The sequence below is a fragment of the Sipha flava genome, unplaced genomic scaffold (genome assembly GCF_003268045.1).
Source record: "Sipha flava isolate LNK unplaced genomic scaffold, YSA_version1 180_pilon_pilon, whole genome shotgun sequence".
NCBI classification, from domain to species: domain Eukaryota; kingdom Metazoa; phylum Arthropoda; class Insecta; order Hemiptera; family Aphididae; genus Sipha; species Sipha flava.
The window spans coordinates 564,364-589,996 of NW_020272187.1; the positions used below are offsets into that span (position 1 = coordinate 564,364).

General features: G+C 30.9%; 2 protein-coding genes across 19 annotated transcripts in view; one reads left to right on the forward strand and one right to left on the reverse strand.

Moving 5' to 3' along the window:
* LOC112680806 (coiled-coil domain-containing protein AGAP005037) overlaps window positions 1–25,633 on the forward strand; it is a 174,517-nt gene that overhangs the window by 77,524 nt on the left and 71,360 nt on the right. The gene's annotated exons all lie outside the window — the stretch shown is intronic.
* Window positions 240–20,126, reverse strand: LOC112680808. The gene is made up of 5 exons (XM_025551024.1): window positions 19,785–20,126; window positions 8,094–8,397; window positions 7,915–8,020; window positions 6,088–6,302; window positions 240–2,581 (listed from the first exon to the last, which is right to left on the reverse strand). The coding sequence occupies exons 2-5, from the start codon at window positions 8,394–8,396 to the stop codon at window positions 1,781–1,783; spliced, it is 1,425 nt and encodes a 474-aa protein (XP_025406809.1). The 5' UTR covers window position 8,397; window positions 19,785–20,126; the 3' UTR covers window positions 240–1,780.

The window sequence follows — 25,633 nt, forward strand, 5'->3', positions numbered from 1 at the left end:
TAATTTGTATTTTTTCAAATAATTTTTAAATTACATTTTAGATTTTTTTTTTTCTATTCAGTTGAAAACTTTTTTTGTTATTTTTATGTCAAATAATTAATATAACATTTAATAAATATAAGGTTAGGTTATTAATGTGGTTTGATTTACAATATGAGATTAAACATCAGTATTGTAGAACCTTGACAAAAATATTGAATTATGTTCAAATGAAACAATTTCAATGAAACAAGCTTATATTAAATTCATAATACTTGTTATATTATTTGTTATATTTGTTTATATTATTACATTTATGTATATGTACACGATAACATTATCACAGGTATACAATATGTTTTGACTCACTCAACTATATATAAAGTCGACGAAAAAAAAAGTTTACATTATAATTTATTCCTTACAGAAATAAAACAAATAATATATAACAACGTTGAAGTTTATTCTAAATCACTTAAAATAAATCTTAAATATTAAATTTATACTATACACACAACGGTACAGTATTATCGTTACAACAGCTTACGAATACACATTATAATACTAGATTAAAACGGGTTTTTTTTTGTCTGATGTCATACCCGGATTTCATTTGGTCATCGGATCGTTATAATTGCAGAATACTGCTAAATCGGATGGAATCACCATATAGTCTCTCCCGTAGTCTAATTTTTCACCGATCAGTGTAACAATTATGGAGATTTATGGGATTTAATTTACATAATATGGCCATGTCGCGTTCGATCCATAGAAGAATACATATCTGAGGTCAATCGACGACTATGTAATTTATCATGGCACGTATGGAATATCCGTCACTGAGAGTACGTACAACAATTAATTCGTTATAATCGCTGGTCGAATTGATCAACAATTAGTTAAGATATACACCGGCCGTCGTCTGTCGATTATTAATCGTTTGAATTTTGTTTAATTATATAGAATTAAAGACGATTGGTTAGGTTTCTCGGTCTAATAAAGCAATGTTGTATAACAATTGTTAACTAATTATAATTGTTGAGTAAGGATTTATATCTGAAAGATAGACGCGCGAATATCAATCCGATGAAACTGAGTTTGTCTTTGATCTATAGTATGTGTATGTGTGTCTGTGTGTCTGTGTGTATGAGTGTTGATATGTCAGCAGTTGGATTTCGACGAAAAAATGATGGTGAAAAAGAAAAATACAACAAGAGATTGATAATGAAATTGGTCAGTCGAGTACACGACGTGATAAGATCTATTGAATGAAATCTCTAAGTCCATCAGACACGACGGAGTTTCAACTGGAATATTTGTCAGCGCGGGGTACGATCTATTTCCACTCTCGTCATTGTGTTACACAACTTAAGAGTTCGACCTTCACAGGGGTTGCGGTTGGGTGTAGCGAGTGTTTCGCAAAAAATTAAGAATTGTATTCACCGTTACCACCTTACCGGACGAAAAACTTGCGTACACTGTAACAGCTCAGATAAAAATGATATTACAAGCACCCGTTAGTACTGGTACACGAGCCGTTTTGGAGACAAATTATTTTTATTTTTGCTTCCTCGCTCTTACCCTACAGTAAAAAATAAATTTAAACGTTCTTACGCGTGTAGTATGTACAAATATTTACAAAGACGTTTCCTGCCACTAGAACCAACCCGTCTACCCCTTGGACTGTCGCTACGAGCGTTCGTTATTGTTATCATAACCATAATTATTATTATACGGCTGTCGGCAGTTGATGGGTTGGCAAAAAGTGGGTGTCATACATGACGTTGACAGGGATTGCGTATCAAAACAGATAGCACTTGGGCAAGGCGGGTAGGTATAGGGCACCGTTGAAGAACTGTTTGCGGGTGTCGTGCCAGGATAGCACGGACGCCGCGCCGAACGGATCCGTCTCGCATGCCGAGCACACGGACGACACTTTCCTCACCTCCCACTCGGCCGGATCGACTTTCTGGGGGTCGGATGAGTGGCCGGACCTGGCATTACTTGGCGACGCCATCACCAACGGGGTCCACCTCTTAGACCGGTCGTGGTTATTATTATCATCATCATCATCATCGACGGTCGTGGCGTTCCTCCTGTACCGCAAACGGTCCTGTCTGTCCAGAAGGTTCACACGGAACGTGTCGTCCGCCACTGCGGCCATGGACACGTCGTCCCGGAACGGCACGTAAAAATCGTATAGGCCGCCGTCGAACAGTGATTGCTCGTCCCGCAGCACTTGGTCGTTGGGAGCGGTGGCGGCGGTCACAGGCTTCACTGGAAGCTTGGGCACCCGTTGTCCGTTGACGAACCCGCCGCCGTGGGCCAAATGCGGTGGCGGCGTAGGGTCGGGGGCGGCCGCAGTCACGGGCGGCTCTTCCGTCTCGCCCTCGTCCACCGACTCGTCGTAACCGTGGTGAAAGTTGTGCACGTGGTGATGCTTGTGGTTGTTGTATGCCTTGCCGGCCGTCAGCGCCGCCTTGTACAGCGACACAAGCGTCAGCTCGCCCGAGTACGACGCATGGTGCACGGCCAACGCCTGTTCCAGATATTCACGACCGCTGATGGCCACGCCTCCGCCCTTAATCATCTTGCCGACCATCTGAAAAAACGTCAAGTCGTATTACTATCGAAAACCGGTTTTTCGTATTTCCTTTCTATCCTCAAGTCATCCTCGCCATGGTACACTATCCAATCAGATTTATCCGGTTCCAGTGGCGTAACCGGAGTTTTTAAACGGGAGGTGCTGAATACTTTTTCGGGCAGGTTAGGTAAGAAAAGATTTGAGAATTCTCCCTTTACTCCCCTCCCCACTAAATTTATAAATGCATTTATAGTGTTTTAAATTAGTTTTAATAATATTTATTTAAATACAATTTATAATAATAATAAATAACTTGTGATCAGTTGCGGTAGAATCGCTACGACCTAACATGGTATAAAAACTATAGATATTATAAAACTAAAGTGTTAGACGAGAGTCGCCACAACCTTCATGATAACCTCCACGAACATAGTGATAATCTCGGTTGGAGTAATACGCTTTTGTACCAAAAAAACACCCTCATTCTTCGTAAAAATTTAGTTAGCGCCAAAGTTTTAAAATACTTAAATACCAAATAGTAGTACACGAGTATATAGTATAGAATATACACCTAAACATGACACATGAAGTATGTCTCTACTACAGACCCACTATATGGTTCAAGGGAGTTCATCTTTACTCCATTCTAAAAAAAGAAAAAAACAAATAAATCATCACGATTCGTCTTTTTAAGAGTTATAAGCATACCAACTACAGTTTAAAGAGTAATTCGTCCGTGTGCAATGTATTTACTAAGATTTCTGATAGTCGAGACATGATGACTTGATTATGAATGGAACTGAATTCTAGTTATGAAAGAGATTATTATTGTAAAATCACATGTAACTGTCAATTATTTCGTTGGAAAAATACAATTTTATTCGAGCCAACGGAAATATAAAATTGTCAAGATTCATGAATCTTCTTAACTGCATGATAATACTAATAATAATAATCATATGTACCTACGACAGTTACAAGTTTTCAGTTGCAAAACGAAGACTTCGAGGATTAAACAAAATAATTACGAATAAAGTTTAATATTATTTTCCCGAAACCCATTCGTTATGGTTTGTTCTTGGAATTCATGCACGTCGCGGAGTAGATGAGATTCTTCGGTTCTTGTAAAAACATGTCTTATTTATATTATTTCTGGAATATATCAAGTTAAATTTTTCATTTTACGAAACACAGTATTGTACCATATTATTCATGTGCCTCCGTTTTTCAGTCTCGTTATATTGTCTTACATATATTTCAATATTAAACTTTCGTGCATACACACACTCACATACACAAGCACACACACACACACCTACACACGCATTTTCATGTGTACTCACGTACATTTTCAAGAAATCATCTTAAACCATTCAGTGTTTGTGAAGATAGAAGCCTTTAGGCGGTAGTGAATTTTCGCCCACGAAAACCGTCAGCGGTGATGCGCGTACGGATGTTTTGAAGACATTTTCTACGTATCAGCTGGTTAACAACAACCGGCTCTTCTGTTACAAACTTTTGATCAACGCGTGATGTGTAACACGCTGTCGAATTCGGTCAGACCGTAAACGCGCGCTTGTTCTTTATACAAGCACGTGCGGTATATACTCATATCCGTAAACGACTCTCGAATCCCTTATCTGTTATATCTCTCGACATTTTTCAATCTCCCCCCCCCCCCCCCCCCACCCCCCCCCGCGCTTCATTCCCCCCCCCCCCCCCCCCCATAAACAATTTACGTGTGTTCAAGCAAACGGAGTCTTACGCAACGCGGTGTAATACGGATATTTGAAGTATATCTATATTGTTATTATTATTATTATTATTATAAAACGTGTGCTCGTTTGAGTATAAAACGAATAAATAAAATTTTCAAACGAAACACTTACGCTACCGACAATTCCCAAAATTACTTATGTAGTCTGCTTAAATATAATGTTGTACATTCACCACGTATATTTGAGGAAACCATAATGAAAAACTGTGTAAATTCATATACCTACGCTAATTTATTAGAATAAAAATAAAAAAAGCGAATACATGATATTTCGGATAGTTCGTAATATATTTCTACTCTAAAATGATTGGAATTTATCTCTTAAACCCAAAAACCTAGTAACCTAGTGTTATGGTAACACATATATGTACTCGAATATTTGAGATCTCTGTATTAAAAAGCAGTAGACTAAAATTGATTTTATTTTTTCTTCCGAAGCGTTAATATATTATTTATGAGTTCTCAGTTTATGCAAATCATTTATTTGCAACCGTTCCGTGTTTTATATGTATTATTCCGAATTCTAATACAGCCTATATATTATAGTATTCCATTAAAGTAAAATTAACATTTTTTTTTCTTCTGTTGTATTAAAATCAGTTACACGCTATAGAAACGTCATCGCAGCTATAGAAAATGTTTTATTTTATTTTATAATATATATTTAAAAGATTCCTTTGTAAATTTATTTTTATTTGTTTTAGTTCTAGTATGCACCGTAAATTTGAATAAAATAAACCAAAGGGATTTTTCTCTTGTCATTAAATACGACTGGATTAAGTCGTTGCTTTCAACGTTTCTGGCTCATTATTGTTATTGTATTTTTTATCCCGCGGAAGAATAAGTGATTGTAATAATTATTTTTTTTTTATTATCAGTTTTTTAGTAACAGTAGATGATATTTTCCTTTTATATAAATATAAATATATATATGTACATATTTTACGTAGACATAATAAAATACCTATAAAAATCAACATCATGACCTTTGCAATGAATAATTAGTCAAAAAAGTTTTCCATTTGATCCCACAAATAATTTATTCTATCAATATAGACATATTTTACTACCGATTAATTATTATAGCATGTAATAAATAAATAATTATCATTTCGTCATTTGCGATTTTCAACATCGGTGTCACTTGAGAAATGTATTGCATTTCACACCATACTGATATATATGATATATATATATATAACAAACATATTATGAGACTAACGATGAAAAGAAATCATATGATACAGGCTTCATCTACATTGCTCTTATAGAACTGAATAATAACAGCAATAAAAATCAATTAAAGATTTACAAACAAGAAAAAAAGAGAAAAATATTTTTCAATTTTTAAAGTATAAAATTCTGAAAACATTCTATCAAAGGTATTTAATTTATAATTAATTAATACATACTATATATTAATAGTAGTCTAATATAAACATATTTACTAAACAAAAAAACCTTCATTCCTAGTAGAATATTATTATTATTATCATTGTATTTGTTTTCCATAACTATTTACCATCATTTGTAAGAAGAAAGATTTCGATAACAGTTTAGTGTGAAAAAAAAATCCGTTATAAAATTATCCACGGAACCGCATATGTTATCTCCCTGTCAACATTTTTTAGTCCGTTCTAACTCGTGAATAATTGATCGTTGTAGTCCTCATGTATTGTGAAGACAATCCCATGGAATTTCGACCAAAAAATTAATATTAATATACAATATACGGTTTTCAACTCACCAAATTGTAAAATCCTCTGCCCACTCTCTCGGAATTGATCCACAATTGCCACTCGCCCGTGTGTCCGTTCCACGACTGGCATACGTGATACCATTTAAACAATTTCTCCGGGTAATTAATCCTGTATATGGTGTGTCCGTTAATGGCCAGCGAATAGTACGTTTTATCAGGTGAATTCTCGATCCATGAGTATATGACGCGACTCTTGCCAGGCTCTGTGTACGCGTGAAAAACAGAAAAAAAAATAACATGTAGCTTGTGTTATTATAAAATGCTACAAGTTTTCGGAACGTGTACATTATGCCATACTACGTTGCCGTTTAACAATACATATATTCGTGAAAAATTAATTAAAGTCGAGTCGCTTGTTAAAATGGCTCTCCAATTGTGTTTTAATTGCCTACATTAAAATGCGGAGCTAGTTTTCGGTTTTTACATATATAATTTGTATAATGTGTGCTAGAAATTTTTTCTAATTATTAAAATGAATAATTGAATATAAAAATGAAATACTTCTTTGGTGAATTGCATATTTGTACAATTTACTTGTTTTATATGTGAACCGACATTCTACTTGTAATTCGTGTAATGAGAACCGCATACATATAATAAATAAAGAACAATTATAATTAATTTTTCGTGAATAAAAATACAGACTCTCGTTAGGATAATTGTTTTTAGAACAAAGTTATGATATTTTTCATAACAATAAATACAAAATTTAGTTTCTCAACGTTTATTAACTGTTTCTTTATTAATTTTAAGCGAGCAAAATTGAAAATTCTTAGCTACCTTTTAAACTTCCACTAAAAATAAACTTCTTCCATCATCCTTTTGACCGTTTCATACAAAATTACTTTTCTTCCGTCATTTTTTTTTTTTTTTTTTTTTATACAGAATTAATTATATGGCAGCAGTCTTCATAAACATCGTTGTTATTGTTATTATTTTACTTGGATCGTACAGATTTACGGCGTATCTCACTACTAATGTTTCAATAAATGTTTTACCGAAATAAAAAATAAATAAAAATGTATCCTCGTTATCTCCTAATGTTCATTCACCTTTTCAATCTTAGACTTTCCACAAATGTGGTATCTATAAGTTAAAACGGTTGAAGTTTTGTAGCGATAAATTATAATAATTATCTTTAACAATCATTTTAAAAAGACTCATGGGAATGTTAAAAAATTCGATGAGAGTAAACGCCAAATTACTGCACTTATTCGTATTCAAATTCCAACAGTTTTAAGAACAGCGTATATTTTTTTCGGAGTTCGTTAATATGTATTTAGTTTTTTATTTTGGAAGTCGGATACAAATGTAAAAACTACAGACTTTTTTATATTTAATCATATTTTATTGAATATCAAGGATACGCTAGTAACCATATTTAGGTGTACAATTGAAAGTATTGATAAACTTATCGAGAATTCAAATAAGTTTATTGATGTTCAAGCGAACGAGCGATGCTTTTTGACATTTATTTCGGATCAAAATAGAGTTAGACGAATAGTGAAAAAAACACGTAAGGTTACCGCCTGTAAATATATTATGTATTCTCTTATGAGAGCAAACATTGTAATTCGATAAATTAGAATTTTTTTTTTTTTTAATGTTATTATAAAATTATATTAATCACGTATTCCCTACTCTCAGGATGCTGAACACTAGATGTCTTCCCTTGACTCTAATCCTGCGGCCGATCACCTGTACGGTATCGCGCCGTATAATCTCAGCTCTACTCACATTCTCCCGGTCCACGTGTACAAAATGTGTACAAAATCGTTACTTATGATTTGGTCGGCGTGATGCGTGTATACTTACGGGAGTACGAGAATATGGGCTGATCGTGCGTGTAGTTGAATATGTTGTGCCAGTGACACAACGTGAACTCCTTGAGGTCGGGGATCTTGGCCTTGTAAGCGACGTACTGGGGGGAAAAAAAATGAAGATATAAATTACGTACGAAAAATCGCGAACCGCGGGGAACAACGCGTCCGTACCTGCGGTGATTCCGATCCCGGCGTGAACACCACTTTGCGCAGCTCGCAATGGTCCTGTTTGTACGGCTTCTGGTGGACCGGCTGGTACGGCTTCTCGTGAGCGACCGACAACGGCGGGTACGGTATCTCGTGCTGCGCGAGCGCGTACGACGGCTGCGGCTTGTAGACGGCCGAGTGCACGTACTTGGGCTGACGGCCGTCCCACGCGTACGGTTTCAGCCACTTCCAGTAGTGCTCGGCGTCGCACACCATGTGACAGGACACGATCGCTAACGTTATCAGCGGCACGCGGCTCGAGATCATTCTGCGCGAACAAAGGGACGGCACAAATTATTACGTTATAAATATGTTTATGCTTTACGAACAACTTTCAAGACGAATGGCCGACGGAATATTATTGGTCGGACAGTGTTGGAGCGGATTCGCTGGAGATCACTAGGTACGACGCGGATGGAAAAATACAATTTAATATGCAGTGGTATTTTTTGTCAACACAATCCGTTGTTTAGTGTAAATCTGAATTTCGTTGACTAGAAATTGAAAAAAAATTTAACACGAAATTCAAAACCTCGAGATCTATAACTCGTGTTGAAACTAAAATCTTTATGAAAATAATGAAATAAAAACCAATAAATCAACCCTATAAGGGAAAACGATGCAACGTTTTCAGACGGCGCGCGGTATAGGCAATTCGTTACCTCCGACGTGAAGGAGGTTTTGAACGACGGTCGATTTGATTAACATACGATTGTAGTCCATATTTCACCACAATATAATAATATAATATAAATTAAGTATTATGTTCACGTCGATACCGCCTTTGTATCAGAAGCAAAAAGAAATGTCGAATGGTGTGCGCTTTTTGTTGCGTATGATTATGTGATATGTTGGTTCACAGCTACGAATTCCATTCCAGTGGAAACTATATAACGCATCAGCAGCACACGAATGTCGCCCGAGGGGGTACAACTTTTGAAAACAAAGTCAGAATTTTCTTGCGATCCGTTGTCTACAAAAACAACCAACTAACTCTGCACACTTTTCTTATTTATTATTATTTTTATAAAACTTAATATTCTTATCTCATATGGGGGCCATGCTTAGTTTTATCCCCTTCCCTTCATCGTTTCTCATCCATTTTAGATGACAGATTTTTGTTATTCCCTTTGTGGGGTTTTTTTTTTATTTCTTACAAACCATAAATTCTTGTGACACATAATATTAATAATAAATCAATGCATGCCGTTCGTGTTGTTTGATTTTCTATAAATATATTTATTCATTGAAATTCAATGAGATTCAAATGATAATGAAGAACGTAAATCGCCCAAACTGTGATCGTCTTCGTACATTTTATAATCACGCGTGCGCTGGCAACACAAACATTTTCGGTATTAAACACAGGGTGGATCTTCGTTTACAATAAAAATTCAAATTATTAAAGTACACTACCGTGCAAAAATTCTTCAGAAGTACAAAATGCTATATCGTATTTACATTAAACCTAATAATGAAGTTGATAATCATTCAACGTATATTATGATAAAACTTGATAGGTTGATTTGCTTTTTTTTATTTTTATCTCGATTAATTTTTTCATAAATTGCCGAGATAAACTGTTGAAACCCATTATTAAAACCATACATTTTCCGTTTTAAAATTTTAATTATTTGATGATTTAATTTTATGTACATATAGTTTCGAATATATATATATATATATATTTTTTTTATATTATATACATATGTATTAAGTAAAAATGAAAAAGTAAACATTTATACCGTATCAATGTGTATATCAACTAAATTTTAATAAGAATGTCTATATTTTTTTTTTATAAAAAGGCAATTTGAATCGTCCCTAGGGTAAAAACAAAAAAAATAATAATCAGAAAGATGTCGATAAACATTATTTTAAAACAAGTGACAACATTTTCAAGATGAAATAAAACCTTTCGTGAAATTAAATAAAATATTATGAAAAATAATGTGAAAAATAATAAACAATGTTGTTCCTGTAACAATAGTAACATAATTGTTATTCATTCGTATTATTTAATGAATGCTAATCTTTATAAACTCGATTTTGTATTTGCATTCACCACTTAAAACTAACCTAACCCGGATGAAGTTGTTACGAAACCGAGCCTGCTATAATAATAATTTAAAAATTCAAACACATCTCTCATAATTTTTTAAATAGAAACGCTATTCACTTTGTTTTGAAAAATATATTGTTATCTGAGAAATATAGTGCTGATAACTGCGAATGATTTGTAAATAATAATAATTTTTAATTTTAATAGTATTGCTAATGAAATCTTTTGACATTAATAATTAGATAAATGATTGTGTAAGATGTTTCCCACCAACACATTTGATACTCATGTGTAGACAGTTTTCTGCGATTTTTAAATAGTCTTCTATCCCTTGACTAATACATTTTTTGTCACGCCTGCACCAAAAGTTTGGTTTTCAATCGCAGTCGAAGCTTTGGAAAGCGATATTTTTCCGTCCAGTGAGCGGTAATGTGATGATTCCAAAAAGTGCCGGGCGCGTATTCCCAGCACAACCAGAAACCGTAATGTATATCACGGTTCTTACAAAACATAAGCTTCTGGTTAAATCTTTTATTCATATTATAACCTCCTCGTATGACGTTTGAACATTTAAACATATTTTCACTGTTTCTACGCGAATGCGTTGAACGTTACAGGTAAATATTAATAAAATGAAAATTGTAATAATTATGAAATAAAATAACATTTTTTTCATGAAATTGTTTTCTGCTGTTGCATAGATCTCTAAAATACCTTTTCCACGAACGCAGGGGCGTGACAAAATATAGTATGTGTGGCTCACGCGGGAAAGTAAATTCATTCATGGGCAAAACGCGGTTCTCACCTGCAGCTGGTGCCGCACACATCGCCCACGACCGAAATAACTTACTTCTAGCCCTTGCCACAGAATACACTATATAAAACCCGATAGAATCTGACTGAAGTTGGATATTATATGTCTTATCAAAAAAATAACTTTGAGGAGTAGTCGATATTTTTAAGTTATATATGTTCATATTAGAAATAATTATCTTGAGATTAATAAATATCGTGCCTTTGAAATGATTTTACAAAAAAATTTAATACCTCCCTGATAATATTGTTATTAATCTAATGATTATTTAATTGTATTACATATATTGTTTACGTGTACTTAAAATGTTTTTAACTATATGAGAACATAAATTAATCGTTCTTTTTTTTTCTCATTTATATCGTATCCTTATTAATAAAGACACTTTAATTATTCAAAAACAAAAAAAAATAAATAAAAGTGTCTACTTTTAATTGATATACCAGATTATTTTATTTTATAATCGCCCAATGATAAACGGATTTAAATTCAGACGATAAACGAAGTCGAACAAAATCTATTTTGTTCTACTTCAATGCCATTCATTGATAAACTTTAATGTATTTGATTGCCTAATATAATTAATTATACATGTATGTAGACCACGACACATTAGCCCTTGAAGCTAATTGATAACCATCAATTGTTTCAGATTGTATAATCACTTTGAAATTAATCTATTTAAATCATTTCAAGATAATTTAATATTTTTATATGTTTGAAGTATATTAATAGGCACTTGCATTGATCAATAGCAGAATATTAATTCATTAAAATGTAAAAAAAATGGAATTGAGTGGATTTTATTTGTGACTTTTCTGTGCAATATTTAAATGCTGATTGTAACGCCACAAACTTTCTGTTGGCACTAATTTTTATAATTATAATATTATGTTATTCAACATTAAATAATTTATGTTATTGAAATGAAAGTTTTAACTATATGTTACCTTGCAGAACCTTTCAGTAATCCTTTGATGCGTCGCGTCACACTTAGATAATAACTTATCATGCGTTTATTATTAACGCGCAAAGCGTACCTATTGTATATCATTTTATAATCGTTATTATAATTTTGCACGCAGAGGCATTGTTTTTATTGTTTACCAAAAAATATCTCTTATTTTCAAGAGCTTGTAAAAAAAAATTTAAAAAATCCTACTTAAAAACCTACTGAAAATGTTTTTATTTTTTAATTTAAAATCAACATAAAGTTATTTAAATATATTTATTTTTTTTTAATTTATTCATTACTCACGCCAGATTATTATAATAATTTTTATTGTTCTAATCAATGCATAAAATATGTTAAGAAGTCAAAAATTTTTCTTTTGAGTTCATTAAGAAATGGAAGGTATTGTATAGTCAAGATAAATTGTTATAACAGTACATAACGCTATATTTTCAGATATTATCAATGCTTAATTTCAGATAAATATGCGTGTAGTTTAGACGTTTTGTTTGACAATTAAACCATAAAACACACACACAAACGGGTAAACAAACATTTTTACGAGGCTTTCATTTGATTATATTATTATTAGATATCGTATTCGTTTAGTTACAATATAGTTATGTAAGTAGCGTGTGCGAATAATTCAACCGTGACGATCATCATTGAAATCATGAGTGTTATAGTAAATCAGTACGAAAACCGCCGAATTATATTCGTATGTGTCGGTTTGCATAACCATATTAGAAGCAATTAGTCTTAGATAATAAAAATAAACCATGTATGAAATTATTTTATTACCACGCGGCGTAGGCGATACGACTACAACGGTGTGAAAAACATTTTACATTACATATCATTCTGTTTTTTAATTTATTTTTTTTTTTTAATCAACTATTTTCACATACAACGTCTTCCGCAGCTCACTTAATATACGTATACTATACTATACTATACCGCGTTGCTACGTGTACAAGTGAAGTGATGTAACTTTTATTCGAATAGGGAAAAATTGTAAATTAATTTTTATTCGACCTATGTTGATAACTTAACCAAAAACAATGTTTGCCAATAAGTTTTACATAAAATCCATTATAACAACTATAAATGTTTTTATTTAATGAACTAGACTACACGTAACAATTTTATTTTTCTTTATACCTAACATTCCATAAGTAATTACTCCAATTTCGAATGATCGATAGGTAATTATGCATTTGAGTATTCAAACACCCCATAAATAATCACTTCTCGGACATTCGATAAATAATTGAGTATTTTAACTTTCAGGTAATGCTCACCATACGTATAGTATATAGTATACGAATCTAAATTGATTACCGTAAATACCCGTAAACCTGTATCATAAACAGTTGTTGGGTAGCGTATACATTATTTTTGTTTTATTTTAATTTTTGTCATTTCTATCGTTAGAAAACAACAGAATGTGTTGCTTGGGCGTCGGCATCGTAACCATATCGCGTTAGTTTTAATATGCGTTACAGCCACGCACTATACGTATCATCACCACGAAACGTCTGCTGTCCGCCTTAATCGTTTTAACAAATAATATACTATCACATTTAACTTTTAACGCGATTTAAATATTAATACGGTTTATGTAATCCATATTGAACCATCACATTCGAAGGAGTACAATTAATAGAGGAGGCTGTTTTATCAACAATTCTGTATATGTCGAATTACGCAAACGCTCGTCCCATATTTTATAAATATTGTATAGTATCTTTCAAATAACAACAAAGGCAATCGATATAAAAGTTTCTGATCAATCATGTATTTGCAAAACCCCAGGTCCTTATCAAAGTTTCCCTACGGCACAAATACTACCTTTGAAACTAGAATAAACAACTAGCACTTACTACAAACATACCTTTACTTTTAATAATTCCTAATGTTTTTTGGATAAGTTATTTTTCTTCGTTTCAATATTTCATAAAGAAAATATTATGTGTCACGTCAAACTAAAAACTCTTGTAAACTAGTGCATAAATATATATGTGCGTGTGCGCGCGCGCGCGCGTGTGTGTGTGTGTGTGTGTGTGTATGCGCGCATATTTGTGTTATTTCTAAGATCTAAAAAAATTTGTCTTTGAAAATAAGAAAAATATGTCTCTACCAACGTGCGGTTTAATAATTGAACTTTTTTTCATCGAGTACGCTTATAATATATAAATATACTACTTAAGATGTGAACTTTGGTTGCACGTGTATCGGCTAAAAGTTCAAGGTTCAATATTGCTTTGAAGAATTTTTTAAGGAACGCTTAGATTGTATAAAAGGGCTAAAAGCACGTAATGAAAAAGTTATTTGCATATACGTTTTAATCAAATGATCGGTCCAAAACGTCACTGATTCGACAAAAATAATTTGAAGTCATAAACTTTGTACAGCAATATAAGATTATATGGTCCATTACGATTAATTTAGAAAACACACTTATGAATTTGTTCTGAATAACAAACACAGATAATAAATTATGTAAATTTAATACATCTGATCTCAAAATCAAAATGTGAGCCATGATTGCAAAAACAACGCTATGCAATTAAATTAATTAACATTTCTAACTTTTTTTTATCGTATTCGAAACGTTGATTACATATTTTACTACCATAATATATTAATGTCAAAACGTTATTACAAGTAGTTAAAATATCGTCATTTGTAAAAATTCGAACTAAGAAACTTCTTATTCGTTCTCCAATTATCATAATGAAGCGATTGCATCTTATTTATGATTATTATTGTTTCCAATTAACGCTGTAATAATTACAGCTGATAATAATCCATAGAAGGACTACTTAAGTTTCAAATAAATTATGATCGAACATCTGGGACTGCTGTACTTATATGATTTGTCAACGAGTCGTATGAATAAATTAATATTGTCTTGGATTCTCAAAAATGTATTTCTGAAATATATTATTCCGGAAAAGTTTCTACCCAAAAGAATATTTCCATGTGTGTAATTGAAAAGATGTTTTGATTCACATTAACTTTTACGTGGTCCTTAAAGTAAACGAGAGAATAAAAGGGTATTAAAAATGTATAAGAAAATACAATTAATTTAACGCGTAAATTAGAATTTCATTCGTCGCTTCTTATAACATTTAGTTTTAATAATTAATAACTAATTATAACTTTAATTTTTCGCTGAACATTTGCAAACCTACGTAACTGTTGATTCACGTATTTCTTAGAATAGAACAGCAGATACGCGATCGAAGATTACTGCAGTCCTGTATGTCTAATCTCGCATTAACAGTTGATACACATCTAAACGGATATAGAATATAATATGTTTGTATTTTTCTTTTTAAATTTATTTTGTTCCTTACGTTATACGATCTTTCTCTCTCTGTTGTTTTGCACGTATACCGCAGTGTTGAAATAATTTTTACAAATGTTATGCTATGTACGATCCATTTTTTTTCCTGGGCGTAAAAACCGCGAAAAGTATTATTTTATAAAACGTTTACTTTTTCATCCCAATAATATGTAGCCAATGTATGTACAATAATTTCGATTTATTGTAATTGGTTCCGAAAAAAAAAAAACGTCCACTAGAATGTGACGTAGTTATAACCGTTGGACAAACCACTGTGTACATATGTATTTATTTGTTGTCACATCCGTCTTGAAAATATCGTTGAATCAACGTGCACACATGCCAGTGTGATCCAATTTTTTTTTTTTTATTATTATGATTATTATTATTATTTATATATATTATACAATTGCGACAAGTCAATTTTATTCATTTGGCCTGCGGTAACCGCGACTATTGTTACCTGTCCAGCTGCGATAATAGTCTAGAGTGATAAGAACAATGCGTGTTATAGGTATAGTATATGTATAGTATATTATATATGTTTACGCGTGGCCCTATTTCTGGCGTTAATGCATTTCGATCAAGTACGTGATTCGAACGATTGAGCATTGGGATATTCGGTTGCACAATTCTAATGGATTTGCCAATAATAATGTTAATAATAATAATAATAGCAACAATAAATATATAAATATAATGTGTTTAACAATTGCCTACGAGAAATGTCCAATTTAGAAGCGTGTGTCGTTGTTTTCGTTACCGTCGCCAGTACCACGGCTCTTGCTACGCTGGCGCTTAGCCGGACGAAATAGATTTAAATTCTGTATATGCGTCGAGGCGATAAGTTGACTGGATAAATATTTTTTTAATTCAAGTGGAAGGAAAATAATTAAACGAAAGCAAAGTAATTTAATCGAATCTACGTTACCATTTCCTTATACTTCAACCGTTCGTTCGTCTCTCTATTTTCATGTTTACTAATAAGATTATCAATTCAATAAAATTTATGATAATATTATATAAAATCTGAACGATTTGACGCGTATTATTTTAATACCTTATTAAGTATAGCTAATTATCAGTTTTGTTAATATATTAGATCTATATTATATTAATATTTAGCTAAAACCTTAATAATACCTTATTTTGGTTTTAATTTATTTTACTTGTAATTTTATGACATTCAGTCAAATTAAAGTACCCACATTTTAGAACCATTTTAAATTGTATTTATGTCGTTTACAAATATTTAGCATTTTTATTATTTAATTTAAAGTTTCTTTGTTTGAATGATAATTTAAAAACAATAATTTAAAAGAACAATTATTATACTGTTATCATAGAATAATTTATGAAACTAGAATTAACTAGAATTTACAAATGCATATTATATTGATTTACAGTATAGAATTTTGACTTCTTATCGAATATCTACCAAATTAATCTCTATAATTGGACAAAAATAATGGTTAGGAGTGCTTAAATGTTTATGTACAAAGCAATATTTATGGTTAATCCATATATAAAAATTAATCACTTCTACCTTTAAAAAATTTAATATTCTTGATGTTTGCCGATTTATATATACATATATATAAAATGTGATATATTTTATGGGTCCAAGACCCAATAATTATTGGAAAGGAAAGAGAACGAATTCGTTAACTGATATTTTGTTATGTGAAGTTATGGGAAAAAAAATAGTAAAAGGATCAAATTTCTCGTAATAAAATTATAACATTAAATTCTCAGGGAAAATATATCTGGTGACCAAACATTTAATACACTATAAATATCGTAACTAGTAAAAAAAAAAAAAAAAAAATAGAATCCAATTCCCCTCTTGATAGAATGTGATTTGATGTCAAAAATAATTTGCTCTAGACGCTGTAGAGTTTAAATAATAGACATAATAAGTATTTAAAATTAATGAAATTATTTTAAAATTTGAGTGTTTTGTTGACTCGCAGGATTGGTTGACGTTAAAATTAAGTGTCATCAACAAATGATAAATTAGCCTTGGCTTGTGGTGAAACGACATAATTGAATAACTATAGTATATAATAATGGGTATAGTGAAATTACAGTTTTGAAAAATTATTAAAACAACTGCAAATGAACCAATACAAATAGAATAATTTAATAGTTTAACTACTTTCGGAAAAATGGCAATAATCTATGTAGTGTTTAGCACAGAAATGTATTTCGAGAATCATAAATGTGTTTTTAATTTTCTTTTTTTCTTTATATTTAATGATCATTTTAGTAAATGTATGTGATAATGCTCTGTTATAGGTATATTTGAATTGAATGTATCTTGACATAAACATTTTTCCTTCGGTGTTAAATTTATTTTTAGGCTAGAATGTAATATTTTTTACACCTAAACTGAAATAATGTGTACACCAGAAAGTTAATTTTATGTCAATCATCACTAAAGCATAATAATTTTTAACATTAAATCTTAACAAATTATAATTGTTTCCTTCATAAGAATATTAAAAGAAAAAAAAAACTAACGTGCACTAAACGTATGAATATTAATTAGTAAAATTAAAATGTATACATCATAGTTTTGAAACACTTCCGCTGGTCTGTTATACCAAGTGACATATATTTACTCACAAATTATAATAAGTAAAAATAAAAATTTTTATTATTAATATTATCATAATATATATATTTAGGTTAATAATCAACCTAAATAGTAAACTGAATATATAGTAGTTACCAGTTAATAAGTTTACTTTATCAGAAAAACAAGTCAAACATCATTAGTAAGCGTGTATTTAAAAATCGAATAAACGTGTTTTTACAAAATGAGCATAATAGAACGCATAAAAAAAAACCCGTGAAATTAATTAAAATCATTTTGACTGAAATTAGTTTGATCGAATATGCGCTCTGGAGCTTTCTATATATTCACATCCATTTTTATTTTCTCGATTTTCTCCCCGTGGCTAAATCATGCAATTATCATTCTTCACCGGCCGAGTTGAAAAATAATCAGATTCCCCTATTTACTATGACTTTTAGGTCTAAAAGTAATTACGATTCCATTAACTGGATTCAACTACTGTACTTAAAAACCCTCATATTGATGTATTTTCATATGCTCTGTCGGTTTATTTTTTACTTTTTATTACGAGTACTTGACCCCTGTGAAACTTGTAAGATCGATCAAAATGATTAAATTCGATGGATGCAAAGTTAAACCGAAATCCTATAAATTAAAGCGGATGCGAAAAGAGTATTTCAAAGTTTTCTACGTATTCTCCCAATCGAGCTCAAAATTAATATAATTAAATGTGTAAAAAGTGATTCGTTTAACATTTAAAACTGAAAGAATTTAAATATTTTCATGCAACTAGTGCTTTACTTCTTCTATATATTAATCTTAAGATCTCATTACTCAAGAAACAACAAACTTTTATTCTTAAAAATACGAAACTTTTACACTCGGATAATCGTCAACTCAAACAAAAACGAGTCTAGTTGTCTTTTGATGTTTTGCTCGAGTGCCTCGATTTGTGAAACCAAGATATATTGTCTTAACTACAGCATGGCATTACGGTTGGACACATTAAATACCATATGACATAAGAATTTTATAATAAAAAAAAAAAAAGTCTTCAAATATTTGTTGTAGTTTAGCAAATGTTATTTAATGAGCCATATATTTCATTATTTATTGAATTTGAGAAAAATTTTATTATAACATCTACAGAATTTATTCAGTACAAATTTATACGGTGCAAGTTTCACGCGGAGTTTGATTACACAAAAATAGAGTTGGGAAAAAAATGAATTATTGCATTACAAATATTTGACATAACTGTGGGTAAAATCTAATAAAGTTTTTGTGTATGCGATATATACATGGATTATATCAGATGTTCTTGAAAAGCTTTACAAATCGTTATTCATATATAAGTTAGTTAACCTGCGTGAAGTATCAAAGTAAAAAAAAAATATCGCAATAACATTGCCGTGAAAACTCCATCATCACCAATAATCAGTACTTGAAACATTTAATTTTTTCTGAATTTTAAAATGAATTAGAACGGATAAAACGCATGTTAATAAAAGTTGAAAATATAAATGCCATGAAAAACAAGTAATATGAGTGGAATTGCATAACACAGATGATCAATATTATTTAATTTCCGTTTCAGATGATTTGATCGTGACTCACGATGATTTTTGTAAAAACAATTTTTGCATCCCATTTTATTGGGAAACTAAATGTTTTCGGTGATCAAATCTTTCTAGAACTGTAACTTTATTGAACTAACACGTACATTATTTTGCTATTTTTTTAAACGACCTAAACGCATGCGTGATAAAAATCAAAAAAAAAATATGTTTTCAACGCCGACCTAATGGTGGATACGATCCTAACTTTGACAAAGTAATATGTAAATGCGCAATCGCTATGCATGCGTCGTGATGTTCGCAGCGGTATGACTTACGTTTTTCCGGCGTGCAACGACGACAATATATCGTGGAGAATTGAACGGTTCAGCGGCGGTGGGCTTTAGGATCGCGGTATTCGATGAAAGCGTTCGATCGGAAAATGTTCACCTCTTGCGGGCCTACGTCTCGGGTGCGTAAAACTCAGTGGTCGGACGCGATATACGGTGTATGGACACGACTACGGCTATCGGACGACTGAAGACGACGTGGGGCGAGTTTGCGGTGATAGTATATGCTATAGTGGTCGTGAAATGTTGTCCGGTTGCTGTGGCGCGCCGGCGAAGAAAAATAAAACCGGACGTGCGGTCATCTAAAGCGATCGTTTGGCATTGGGGGGAACTGCATGACGCAGGCGACGGCGGTACCTTGTGCGCCAGGATAAGGAGGAAGACACACACCGGCGGGCACTTAGTAGGGGAGATTCACTTTCTCCAAGACTCGGACTTGTCTGTCGTATACATCGTGTGTAATATATACCGTACAACTGTACACGCGCGCCGCGTTGTCATCATAATTAAGTCATCCGTTGTCGTTTTATTAAACTGTTTTACATATTTTCTACGCGCATAATATATTTTACCGCGTTTATTCTGTACGGAATGCACATTGAATATTATTACATTTCGCTTGTTTTATCGGCGACCCGTTGGACGGGAAGTGTTACCATCGCGGACGTGCGAATCCATAATTTCGTTTTATTTATTTGGTTTTTTTACATTATTTCGCGTCTACGATTGCGCCATGCTCCAGTCGGCTGTTGTATATACGATATGAATTTTGTATTATTATCCGACCTACACAATATATTAGGTGATACTTTATTTCTTATAGATATTACAGATATTTTTTATCTGTTGAATACCTACACTTATCTCGTTATTTTGCGTAGTGGATTTTTTTTGTATGTTACATTCATAATACGCATGACTCGAATAATCCCAATAATAGTACATGATATTTCTGCTAATTAAATTATATATACAATTTTCGGGATATTAAATTAAAAACCTAATGTTATGATGTTTTTGTTTTTTAAAATGATAGAAAAATATCACTTAGTTTGGAAAAAGGTTCTGCGGAAACTTTAGTGTTCATATTAATTAAAACTATGTCAATTTGCCAAAAAATTAATTTTAATTATTTAACATCGTGTTTATAGGCATATATGTATCGGTAAACGACTTGCATAATGACTAATAGAAAATAAGTTCGATAAGTTTAAAATATACGACTGAACAGCTTTTGAATTAATAATATTTAATATAATTAAAACGTATGCGTGTACAAACTGATATTTCAAAAAATAATAATATTCAAAATAATATAATTTTTTACTGATTAATACTAAATTAACCAACGATCGTATAATAATAAAACGTCATATACATGTTCTATGGGCGGATTTGTATTATTATAATATTCCTCCTACGGATTACTGACTTTAATCCTGTATAGTGTAATATAATAATAATATATAATAACATGTTTTTATTTTTCCTATAATTATAATACTACTAATAATAATTTATCAGAAGATTTTACTTTTTTATATCTTTCAAAAAAACGCACATCAACATGAAAAGTTTTGACTAAACTTTCGGAAATGAGGAAACGTCAAATAAAAAAAACTAAACATAAAGTTGTTCGCAGGGTTTAAAATATCACTAATTTTGATTAAGGCCCTGTATTATTTAATATTTATGAATTTCACTTGATTATTTTTTTTTTTTAATATGTATGAACAACGATATTGAATTTTTTTTTTTAAGCGTAACATATTATTTATATTTTCTCTGCGTGTACAAATTGCATAAAATTTGCTTAATACCATTCATGAAAACATTTACTATGAATTTACAACGAATTTACTATGAATTATACAAATTAATAAAACCCCTTCCTCTTTGTTATAAGCCTGATAGTTATCAACTACATGACCCATGAATTAGAAATTGCAAAACTATAATTTAATCGCTATTACTATTTAAATAACATTTCTCTATTTACAACTTAAGTGTGTTTTCTTCTGTATTCAATGTTAAAATTTTACTAACATTATATTACACTCTATTTTTTTTTTCTAAAAAAATATAATTTAATATAACTGAAAATGATATCGAAATCCGATACCGCGATTGTTACAATACATAAATATATTAGCGAAATAAACAGATGCATTTTTTTCACTGCATTTGCAAAACTAAACAAACGGCATGATGTAATATTCACATCGCTGATTAGGTTATTTTTTCTGTACCCCAATAGAGACTTTCTAGTCCAAATGTCATCACTCATCTATAAACGAACAGGAAATGTAACAAGAAAAATATTTAACCGATATGGATCTTATAGAAGCATTTCAAATGTTTGTGTTCACACATAATACGGTGAACATGATGATTTTTTTGTGTCAATTCCATAATACTGAATACTATTCTGAATCTATAACCTGTGTATTTTAAGGAGGCCAGAGTTTCGGAGGAAGGAAAAAAATCCTCAGCCGTTTTGATCGAATTAGCGTAACATATTTTTTATGATTTATGAGTTAAATCAGTTTTGCTATTACATTTCAAAAACTAATTAGCAAAAAACCCTCGAACTTAATTATTAATAATAATTCCTCAGATCTTCTCCCGGTGTTTCAATCACACTAATTGTGTGACGTCACTGTATAAATATAACCATGGGAGTTCATTCCTTGTATATATATATTTATTTATTCTTAGTTGAAATAATATAGATATATTTTCAATTGTCGAGTACAAATAAACGGGAAATATATTATATTTATAAAGAAGAACCAAATCAGATTCCGTTTGATTAGCTATTTCGTTACGGTGTATACAATATAACACACGGACAGACGTAATTTAGGTGAAAATTTTCGATTTTTCTCTATTAAAATTAATAAAACGTATTTTTACTCCTGCCCAACTCTTATCGCAATTCGATTCGATCAGAAACCGTCGAGGAATTGGATGTGATATGTAATTTAAGAGAAATTTCCAACACCTCTTATTACTTAGGATGGCCAAAATAACAACAATAATAATAATAAAAATAGTAACAATATTACTATTAATAATAAAAATCAAATAACTGTACATCTTTCAGTTATTCCAGAAGAAAGAAAAATATTTCAATATGACGCCAATGTTATGTATACTTTTTTGATTTCATTGCACTTGATTCATCTGGCACATATTTTAATTTAACTAGACCTCGGCAAGGCACAAAGAACATGATAACACGTAATTTAAAAAACTTGTTGTCCCAAAAATATGGTCAATCAATTATTAAAATTAATGTATCTGACTTATTTATTATGATGTTTATTTGTTTCTATTTATTTAAGAAATCACAGTTTTAGGTGAAATCAAATGAAACGAGTACATCGGTTATCATTGATTTAAATTTTATTTATTTTGCAAAAAAATCCATTCAACAAAATATGGTTTGTAATTTACATTTCTACAATACATTGGAAATTTTTACTTCGACCATGTAAAACAACTTTACTTATATAATATATTTTGAAATTTTCCTCTCTATATTTACATATACTTATATAGTCATATGCAACCCTAAAACTTTTTCTTAAAAAGAAATTTGACCCGGGTAATATTTATGAAATTTTAAAGATAGCATTTTATATTTATTTGTATTTGGCGTTTAAAAACTAAAATTATAATTAATTCTTTGTTACTTAGATTGTCCACAATTCAATAACTGTTCAACTATTAGTTACAGTATGTTATTTATATATTTCATGTGAAAGCATTACAATTAACACCTTTTTCATTTTAATTTCGAATAGCGAACTTTTAAGAAAAATATATTTCTAAAAATAAAATTAATTATTTATTTATTTATTTAAAACCATTTCAAATTATTGTCAATCTCAAATTAAATTTAAAAAATATAAATTGTAATGTTTCGTTAAGTCTAATGTTTATATATAACATAATATGAAAAATATAATAATGATTTAAATGTCATTGAATAATATAAGGATTCCAATATGTAAATGTCATAGATATTGCGGTTTAAGTTGTACTTTGTAGATATTTTTGTTTATCAGAAAGTTTAATCCGATATCAAATATTTTCTGTATTTTATAAGTTTATCAAATGCATTTTTAAATTATATCTTGTCGAATTAAATTAATTTATGTACGATACTATAAAGTTTTTTAGTAAGCAAATATTTATTTTGTGTGTTTGGTTGTATTGTTTTATTATGCAGTAGTTAACGGGATAAAATAAATAATATTTTTACTTATTTTAATGTATACATTTTAATCGAATACTTATTGAACTAAAATTAAAATTAAAAACTTATAATAGATTTTTTTATAAATTAACATATTGCTCAGATCAATTAAGTTTTAAAGTAAATTAAAAATGTATGATTGAAAATAGAAATTGTTTTTTTAGCGTTTGATCATATATACCAAATAAAATTATAAATATAAATATTTGATAATTGTCTATGTATATTTTTATTGATTTTATATTCGTAAACATTTTTACATTGTTTGAATAATGTCACAGTAAAAGATTATTTTAAATTACAAGACAAAGAAGTTAGTTCAATAACACTTTCTTGCTGCTAAATCACATAGGTACAATCTCATACAAGAAACCTACACACAAACAATATAGATTTTTAAATATTAACCGGAGTCAAGTGTTATTCCTGCGGAATTTAAGAGAAAATGGAATACTGTTTTTCGGAGTATTATTTCTGTAGCTAGTCGTACGTCGATTCAATAAAGAACCATGTAGTTCACGGAACAATAATTTAAAATTCAATGATACTTTAAGTTATACTGCTGGATAATAATAAAACGCTACTTTCGCGGTGGATGCAGAACACCGATGGATGCCTTTTTTTTATGTGCGATAGATTATTCATTAAAAATTGTAAAGGACTGTTTGGTACTCTTTCGGAATGTACGCGCACAAATACCGGGGTTATCGTTGCTAAGGATAGAATAAACGAAATACTTAACCATATCCGTGTATGCTACCGTTGCGTTGTTCGAGGCAATTCCTGGGTTTGACTTTCACAATACCGCAGAATCGTGTTTATAGTATTTTCGTCCATAAAGCGTACCTATGTAATTAAGACGTTTTATGTCTTATCTCGCCGTTCGAACGCAATATCGTACGCAGCATATACCGCGCATTACATGTATTTCCTTCTGAATCGAAAAACGCGCGTTTCTTTTTCAATACACTTCCAGTTTCCTATTTTCATTGGACCGCCAAAACATGTGATGTTCAGAAACACGTTTCTCTTGTTTATTTAAAAGACCTGTTGAAACATTTAAACAAGTCATGAAACACTAATATTTGTTTAATATCGTAATATCAGTTCGCCGTCCCGCCGTGTATCGAATACAGATTCGAGTAATTTGTAAAAGTACTCGTGTTTCTGCAATCATCCATTTATTTTAAATAAATAAACGTCGAACAATTTATTATGCTCCTCCGCACTATCGATACATGTTACATGTTGTATCTATAATTCATAGGGAACGGCACTGTTAATGGTGAAGAGTGGTTCCGGTAAAAATGACATTTCCATTTCACTAAACGGGTTTACGTTTTCGTAAAAAGACTCGTACAACCGGTAGAGGCTTATAACTATGTAATAACAAACAACTTGTTAGAGACCACGCGGTCAAAGTTATCTGCATGTATTGTATACACCTAAAAATATTTATGCGTATAGGCAGTTTGTTATAGTGTTAGAAAAAAAAACCGTTCAACATAAATAATTAAACGTAACAAATTGTACGAAATTCATCATGTTTGACTAAAATGTTAAACCAAAAATA

Coding starts and splice junctions, on each gene's coding strand:
- LOC112680808 (XM_025551024.1), bottom strand. CDS start 8,396: ATGATCTCGAGCCGCGTGCCGCTGATAACGTTAGCGATCGTGTCCTGT. Junction 8,021..8,093: donor CGGGATCGGAATCACCGCAG/GTACGGACGCGT, acceptor TTTTCCCCCCAG/TACGTCGCTTACAAGGCCAA. Junction 2,582..6,087: donor GCAGAGGATTTTACAATTTG/GTGAGTTGAAAA, acceptor ACGTTTTTTCAG/ATGGTCGGCAAGATGATTAA.